We start from the raw sequence: 9,122 nt of genomic DNA on the forward strand, positions 1-9,122 counted from the left end.
AACCTCCCCAGCGCTTAGAACAGCGCTTTGCACATAGTAAGCACTTTATAAATGCCATCATCATCATCATCAATCTAACCAGAGAAGTCAAAAGTCCCCCTGGATCCATATAATGGTTTGGGTGAGTGGATCAATCAATCAATCAATCAATCGTATTTATTGAGCGCTTACTGTGTGCAGAGCACTTTACTAAGCGCTTGGGAAGTACAAGTTGGCAACATAAAGAGACGGTCCCTACCCAACGGTGGGCTCACAGTCTAGAAGGGAGAGACAGAGAACAAAACAAAACATATTAACAAAATAAAATAAATAGAATAGATATGTACAAGTAAAATAAATAAATAAATATAGTAATAAATATGTACAAACATATATACATGTATACAGGTGCTGTGGGGAAGGGAAGGAGGTAAGGCGGAGCAGATGGAGAGGGGGAGGAGGGGGAGAGGAAGGAGGGGGCTCAGTGTGGGAAGGCCTCCTGAAGGAGGTGAGCTCTCAGTAGGGCCTTGAAGGGAGGAAGAGAGCGAGCTTGGCGGTTGGGCAGAGGGAGGGCATTCCAGGCCAGGGGGATGACATGGGCCGGGTGTCGACGGCGGGACAGGCGAGAATGAGGTACAGTGAGGAGATTAGCAGCAGAGGAGCGGAGGTTGCGGGCTGGGCTGGAGAAAGACAGAAGGGAGGTGAGGTAGGAGGGGGCAAGGGGATGGACAGCCTTGAAGCCCAGGGTGAGGAGTTTCTGCCTGATGCACAGGTTGATTGGTAGCCACTGGAGATTTTTGAGGAGGGGAGTAATCTGCCCAGAGCGTTTCTGGACAAAGACAATCTGTGCAGTGGCGTAAAGTATGGATGTGCATTTAGCTTTAATTCTGTTTATTCTGACGACTTGACAGCTGTCCACATATTTTGTTTTGTTGTCTGTCTCCCCCATCTAGACTGTGAGCCCGTTGTTGGGTAGGGACTGTCTCTATATGTTGCCAACTTGTACTTTCCAAGCGCTTAGTACAGTGCTCTGCACACAGTAAGCGCTCAATAAATACGATTCAATGAATGAATGAGAAGGAGGAGGTTGTAGATGAGTCTGGTTGGGGTGGGGAGAAGGAGAGGTCGGAAGGCTTAATTGGGGAGGGGCTTTCGAGGGTGGAGGTGAGAGGGCCCCTGCCTTGCCCGGCAAATCAACACTCCCCCCACCCCCGTGCTCCAGATTAAGTTTCTGCCTGTCCTTGTCACCCCAGACGATGCAAGAAAGTACTCCCCTTAGCTTCTAATTTTGAGATGGTTTGGAAATTGGCTGGGGGGAGCGACCTTTGTGGCAGGGGCATTCTGTCCATCCCCCTGTGCCCAGAAGGGACCCACCCCTAAGCCGGCCGGATGGGTGGACACGCCTCCCTCCTGGGACTCAGGGTCCATGGCATCCTATGCCTGGTGGCCCCTGATGTACACTTTATGGAGGACCCCACTCCCTGTGCCCCGGGCTGGCGGGAGGAAGGTCCAGCAGAAGTGTTTCCTGACTCCGGCCCAGAACGGGCAGAGATCTGGACTCAGTTATTGAGAGAGGCAGGCAAGAGACCTGCCCCCAGAGTTCAATCAATCAGTCAATCAGTGGGATTTATTGCATGCTTATTATGTGTAGAACACTGGTCTGAGTGCTTGGAACAGGAAACTATGGTGGAGTTGGTAGTCACAATCCCTGCCCTCAAGGAGCGTAGAGTCTAGAGGAGACCACTCCCCTTGGGCACAGCCAGGCCAAGCCCGGGTGAGCAGGGAGGGGGAGGGGGGCAGGCATCGTACATGGGGGTCCTCAGACCCGTGGCGCTGTCCTGTCTTCCCTTCGGCCACGAGGCCTGAGCCCCCCACAAGTGCTTGACCGTCAATCAATCAGAGAGTGCAATGGCAGCAGGAGGGGCGGGCATGTAGACCCTGAAACCCCGAGCCACAGTCCATCTCTGGTCGCCTCCTGAGGTCATTCTGGGCCCATTCCTGGAGCAGGCACAGGAGCGTGACCTCTTTCAAAGGATCGAGGACCAGGGAATCAGGGATGCTCCCAGGTGCTAAACGTCAGCTGGGCACAGCCCAACTAGAGGCTTTGTCCTCCCACTGGCCACGGGAGAAGGAAAACTGCCCTTGACCCCACAGGAGGCCAGCAGGACCCTGGCAGCTGCTACCTCCTCCTTGCCCTGTGTTTGAGAGAGGGTGGGGGGCGGGGGGTGGCATGCCAAAATCATCCTGGACCCCCTCCCCAAGGTCAGGGCCCACCATGCTGACCACAGACCAGAATGGACAGTTAGAGAAGGAGGGAGAGAGACCAAAACAGGACAAGAACTGTGCATTGGAGCCCTCCTGGACACTCATTCATTCATTCAATCATATTTATTGAGTGCTTACTATATGCAAAGCACTGTACTAAGAGCTTGGGAGGGTAGTGCCCCTCACTCTTGGATACGAACCATCCCACACCCCCGACTCTCCCCTCTCCATCAGGGACTCTCCCCCAGAGACCCAGCATGGACCATTCCACTCCAACTCTCCCTTCTCCATCCCTGCTTCTCCCCCAGTGACCAGTATCAATCAATCGTATTTATTGAGCGCTTACTGTGGGCAGAGCACTGTACTAAGCGCTTGGGAAGTACAAGTTGGCAGCATATAGAGACGGTCCCTACCCAACAGCGGGCTCACAGTCTAGAAGGGGGAGACAGAGAACAAAACCAAACGTATTAACAAAATAAAATAAATAGAATAGGTATGTACAAGTAAAATAAATAAATAGAGTAATAAATATGTACAAACATATATACATATATGCAGGATATGTACAGTATGTACATATATACAGTATGGACGTGTCACCTCTGTATCAGGGTCACTTGGCCCCGTCCCACCCGTGTCCAACCTCTCAACAGTCCCACTACCCATCTCTGCTGCTGGTCCAGCGTGGCCTAGTGGATAATGAACGGGCCTGAGAGCCAGAATGTCATGGGTTCTAATCCCGCTCCACCATTTGTCTGTTGTTTGGCCTTGGGCAAATCACTTCTCTGGGCCTCAGTTACCTCATCTGTAAAATGGGGACTGAGACTGTGAACGCCACATGGGATAGGACTGTATCCAACCTGATTTGCTTGTATCCACCCCAGAGCTTAGTTCAGTGCCTGGCACATAATAATAATAATAATAATAATAATAATAATAATAATAGTATTTGTTAAGCGCTTACTATATGCCAAGCACTCTTCTAAGCATTGAGCACTGTTCTCTAAGTAGTAAGTGCTTAACAAAGACCATAATTAGAGCTCACTGTTAGCAGGAATTTTATCTATTGCTGCATTTTACTTTCCCAAGTGCTTAGTACAGTGCTCTGCACCCAGTAAGCGCTCAATAAATACAATTCAATGATTGAATATTATTATTATTCATTCATTCATTGTATTTACTGAGCACTTACTGTGTTGCAGAGCACTTACAGTGTGCAGAGCACAGAGTTAGGGATAGTACAGTGATAAATGTACAATGAGAAGCAGCGTGGCTCAGTGGAAAAAGCCCGGGATTTGGAGTCAGAGGTCATGGGTTCTAATCCGGGCTCCCCCACTTGTCAGCTGTGTGACTTTGGGCAAGTCACTTCACTTCTCTGGGCCTCAGTTATCTCATCTGTAAAATGGGGATGAAGACTGTGAACCCCCGTGGGACGCCCCGATCTCCTCGTAACCTCCTCAGCTCTTAAAACAGTGCTTCGCACCTAGTAAGCGCAACTGTGAGCCCACTGTTGGGTAGGGACTGTCTCTATATGTTGCCAACTTGTACTTCCCAGTGCTCTGCACACAGTAAGCACTGAATAAATACGATTGATTGATTGATTGATTAATAAATGCCATTATTATGAATTATTATTATTAAATGGAAATATTCCCTAGCTTACAGTCTAGCACAGTGGTTCAGCCTCTGAATTTGGAGTTGGGCCTGGGTGGGAGAAGGAGAGATAGGAGCAAGACAGGGTCACCCCAGGGGACTGGAGGGAGGAGGAGACTTTTTGCCCAGGCTGGTGATGGGGGGAGACCCAGGCCCGCTGGACCTCCCTAGGTGAGGAGGCGCCCGGGCGTCGGCGGGCCCTGATCCCATCTCCATCTGCTTTGACCCCCAGATTCCCTGGTGCCAGTCCTCTGTGCCGTGTTCAGCGCCGTGTGGCTGACCTGCGTCGTGCTGTGCATCTGGTGGACCCGCAAGAGGAGAAAAGAGCGCGAGCGGGGCCAGCTGGCGCGGGAAGATGGCGGGCCCAGCAACCAATGGGCCCCACTCAACCCCATCCGCAACCCCATCGACCGGCCGTTCGGCAGCAAGGACGCGCCCCACGAGTGCCGGAACTTCCTGGGCCCGGCCCGCAGGGCCCGACCGGGGGGCGGCGGCGACCACGGCGGCCAGGGCTACGAGGTGGGCGAGGACTACGACGAGGAGGACGAGGAGGACGAAGAGGACGAGGAGGGCCGCGGCGGCCCCGGAGGCGGGAAGTTCCTCCCCTACAAGCCCAGGCCTCCACTACAAACCCCCAAGGGGTCCCTGGACCACTCGCAGGAATCGCCCGGGAAGAAGCCCTGCCACTCGGGGCCCCCCAAAGTGGACAACCGGGCCGTCAAGAATGTGAACGTGTCCCCCGTGGAGGCGGGGAAGGGGTAGCCCGGGATGGAGGGGGTGGGAGGGAGGGGAGGGGGGGGGCTCTCAGCCCCTATCGGCGCAGGGGGAGGCTGGGGCGAGGGTCCAGGGCTGTGAGGGGACAAGGACCCCTCGGCACTGAGGGACTGAGAAGCTGAGTCTCGTTCCTGTTTATAGTTTCTTTATTTTGTGTAAAAAAAAAAAAAAAAATGTTTATTTTCTATGTTTCTTTAGCCGCGTATAAATTATTCAAAGACCGTCAGGTGAAAAAGAGATGGAGTATTCTTTGATAGTTGCTATTTTTGTAAAGTTTACTTCGGAAACACTCAACTGTCGGGCCGAGGAGGAAGGGCCGGGGGTGGGGATGGGCCGGGCCGGGGGGTGCGGGGGGAAGGGGCGGAGGGAGGGCGGGTGGGTCTGTATTTTCAATATATCGTGTAAAGTTTATTACAAAGAGATTGTACACTGTTTACAGAATATTTCCTTTTGTTACTTGTTCTAATTTAACGGTGGCTCTGGGAACCTCCTCCTGGTTGAGGAAAATGTGTGAATTTTGTAGCTGTTTTCTCGCCTCCCCCTCACGCGCTTTGGTGACCCGAGACGCTCGGGTCTACACGCATCTGCCTTACCCGCTCTGGGCCTGGGACGAGAGAGAGAGAATGAGAGAGAGAGACAGAGAGATTGCCACTGTGCTTGGGGACGCTGACACACGTACACACACGCACACGTGAACCGAGCCACTCAGGCCGGTCTCCCTACACCCACCTGCCTTACCTGCTCTGGCCCTGGGACATCTGCAAGAGAGAGTTCGCCACTGTGCTTAGGGACACAGACGTGTCCGGGGGCACAAACACACACAAACACACACAGACGTGACCCAAGCTGCTCAGGCTGGTCTCGGCACACATCTGCCTTACCCACTCCGGGATGTCTGGGAGAGAGAAGGAAGGAGAGGGAGAAAGAGATCTCCACTGTGCTTGGGACACTGACATGATGGTGAACATTGACGCACACATGCACACGCGTGTGATGCAAGCTGTTAGAGCCCGTTCCTGCACACACGGGCCAGGGACATCTGCTCACGAGAGAGAGAGATAGAGAGAAAGCGACACACATACACACTCAAACAGTGGCCTTTTAGCTGGGCTCCCATTCGCTCTCGTTTATCCCGTTTCCGTTCCGTGTTTCGGTGGTGGGTTTTTTTCTCGTCGTCGTCGTTGTTCATTTTATTCTTAGGATTTGCAGTATTGAAGTACGTGTTAAGTGCCTTGAGACGGAACTTTCCGATAGCAACTGTCAAAGGAGCTGCAGCCTTGGGGTGGGTGGGGGCGGTTAGGGTTAGGGCAGGGGGAGGCCTCCTTTCCGACCTGGTCATTTTCTCATTGTGAAAGTGCGTGTGTGTAAATATGTACATATTAAATGAATCCCTCTGTATATTTGATTTAATAACTTAAACTATTTCTGTCTGCTTTTGGTTGAAATAGACCATTCCTTTTGTAATTTATGTGGTGGCCAAGAAGGGGCGGACAGAGGTTTGCCGACTCTTCTCCTGGGCTGTGGGGGCTGGTCGGTCCGGACTCATCGTATGTTGGGGGTCAGAGCTGGGACCCCTCTTCCTGCTCCCACCTCGGGGGTCTCCCCGCTCCCACTGTTCCCAGCCAAGGCTGGGGACCCGGACTGAGGCCTAGCGTGTTCCTGAAGTCCCTGGGGTCCAGCGCGGGGGGACAGTTCATCGTCCCGGGTGGGGGGAGAGTTTCTCTATCCTGTTTCAATCAATCGATCGGTGGTATTTATTGAGCGCTTACTATGTGCGAGAGCACTGTACGGAGCGCTTGGGAGAGTATAAGTGCAACAGCTGGCAGACACGCTCCCTGCCCATAAAAAGCTGGCAGTCTAGAGGACTCTTTCCTTCTCATTACCCCTGGACTCCTTCACTCGTCACCTGGATTAATAGGGGCAGCGACCCCCACCTTGGTTCCCCCCGAAGCCGGCTGACCCCGGGGGACGCGGTGGGGAAGGGGGCTGCGTTTCTGTCCTCTTGCATGTCTGTCTCCGTCTGAGGCCGTAGGGCTGTTCTTAAGGGGGTGAGCACCCATTCCCAAAATGCGGGTTTCCCCGGACGGGGGGTCTCCCTTTTGGGCGCGGAAGACAGGAGGGAGGTGGGGGAGGGGGATGCCCCCCGCTCAGAAAGCAAAAACTGGCCAATTGAACAAGTGAATGTTGGAAACACGTTATTTTCTACATCTAATGCAGTCATTGCTTTGCAGGACCTTCTGTTTTAGTACATTTTGTTGGACAGTTCTTAACTTTCAGAGAAACTATTTATTAAATCATTTTATAACAACGTCTGGGGCGTCTCGCATTAAATGTCTTCATTCCCTAGCCCAGGGGTTTGGGGTCTCGGGGGGAACCGGGAGAGATGGGAACATCTGGGGAGAAGGAAAATCTGTTTCCTTCTGACCCACCAAAACCAAGATCATCATCATCATCATCAATCGTATTTATTGAGCGCTTACTATGTGCAGAGCACTGTACTAAGCGCTTGGGAAGTACAAATTGGCAACATATAGAGACAGTCCCTACCCAACAGTGGGCTCACAGTCTAAAAGTCTAAAAGATCCTTTTGGACCTGCCTCCCTACCCCACCTCTGCTTTCTAATAATAATAATAATAATAATAGACTGTGAGCCCACTGTTGGGTAGGGACCGTCTCTATATGTTGCCAACTTAATAATAATAATAATGATGGCATTTGTTAAGTGCTTACTATGTGCAAAGCACTGTTCTAAGCGCTGGGGGGATACAATGGGATCAAATTGTCCCACGTGGGGCTCACAGTCTTAATCCTCATTTCACAGATGAGGTAACTGAGGCTCAGAGAAGTTAAGTGACTTGCCCAAGGTCACACAGCAGACATGTGGCAGAGCCGGGATTCAAACCCATGACCTCTGACTCCAAAGCCCGGGCTCTTTCCACTGAGCCACGCTGCTTCTCAACTTCGCAACTTGTACTTCCCAAGCGCTTAGTACAGTGCTCTGCACATAGTAAGTGCTCAATTAATACGATTGAAATTGTATTTTTAAATCACCATGTTCCAGACACTGTTCTAAACTTTGGGGTAGATACAAAGTAATCGGGTTGGACACAGGCTCTGTCTCACATAATAACAAGAATAATAATAATGGTTTTTGTTAGACACTATGTGTCAAACACTGTTATAAGTGCTGGGGTAGATGCAAGTTAATCAGGTTGGACACCGCCCATGTCCCACATGGGGCTCACAGTCTTAATCCCCACTTTTCAGATGAAGTAACTGAGGCCCAGAGAAGTGAAGTGGCTTGCCCAAGGTCACACAGCGGACAAGTGGAGAAGCTGGGATTAGAACCCAGGTCCTTCTGACTTCAAGGCCTGTGTTCTTTCCATTAGTCCCCGTTGACTCATGGGGACCGCTTCCCCCGGGATCTGCAGAGGGCAAAGTGGGGGGGACCCTGTGTCATCCATTCTTCAGAGTTTCCAGAACACCTGCTATGTGTAGGACAGTATTTTGTGACTGTAGTATCTACTATGTAACTCTAGACTGTAAGCTCGTTGTGGGCAGGGAATGTGTCTGTTTATTGTTGTATTGTCCTCTCCCAAGAGCTGAGTACAGTGCTCTGCACACAGTAAGCACTCAATAAATACGATTGAATGAATAAAGGGCAATCTATTGGGCTGGCACTGTATCAGTCAATCAATCAATCGTATTTATTGAGCGCTTACTGTGTGCAGAGCACTGTACTAAGCACTTAAGGGAAGCACAGCATGGTCTAGTGGATAGGGCACAGCCATGGGAGTCAAAAGGACCTGGGTTCTAATGCCGGCTCTGCCACTTGTCTGCTGGGTGACCTTGGGCGAGTCACTTAACTTTCCTGCACCTCAATTACCTCCTCTGTAAATGGGTATTAAGACTGTGGCCCCATGTGGGACAAAGAATGTGCCCATCCTGATTAGCTTGTATCTACCTCAGCGCTTAGAACAGTACTTGACACATAGTAAACGCTTAACAAATGCCATCATTATTATTGTTACTGTAATTCATCCATTAATTCAATTATATTTATTGAACGCTTACAGTGTGCAAACTACTGATCCGAGCACTCGGAAGAGTACAAGTGTGTATTATATAAGACTGTGTATACATTTATAATTGTATTTATTTTGATGGTATTGACACCAGTCTACTTGTTTTGTTTTGCTTTCTGTCTCCCCCTTCTAGACTGTGAACCCGCTGTTGGATAGGGACCGTCTCTATATGTTGCCAACCTGTACTTCCCAAGCGCTTAGTACAGTGCTCTGCACACAGTAAGCGCTCAATAAATACGATTGAATGAATGAATGAATGTAATGAATGTTGCCTCCGTACAGGACACTACTGGATATTTACTGGGCGCAAGGCACTGTACTAATAATAATAATTCATTCATTCATTCAATCGTATTTATTGAGCG

General features: G+C 50.8%; 1 protein-coding gene across 1 annotated transcript in view; it reads left to right on the forward strand.

Moving 5' to 3' along the window:
* The window catches only part of JAG2 (jagged canonical Notch ligand 2), an 86,191-nt gene extending 81,532 nt beyond the window's left edge, over positions 1-4,659 (forward strand). The window contains exon 26 of the mRNA XM_038765574.1: positions 4,130-4,659. Within this exon, the coding sequence (XP_038621502.1) occupies positions 4,130-4,659 (530 nt within the window). The remainder of the gene's footprint in view (positions 1-4,129) is intronic.
* The last annotated feature ends 4,463 nt before the right edge of the window (positions 4,660-9,122 follow it).

This window comes from Tachyglossus aculeatus, chromosome 23 (genome assembly GCF_015852505.1).
Source record: "Tachyglossus aculeatus isolate mTacAcu1 chromosome 23, mTacAcu1.pri, whole genome shotgun sequence".
In the NCBI taxonomy this organism is placed as follows: Eukaryota; Metazoa; Chordata; class Mammalia; order Monotremata; family Tachyglossidae; genus Tachyglossus; species Tachyglossus aculeatus.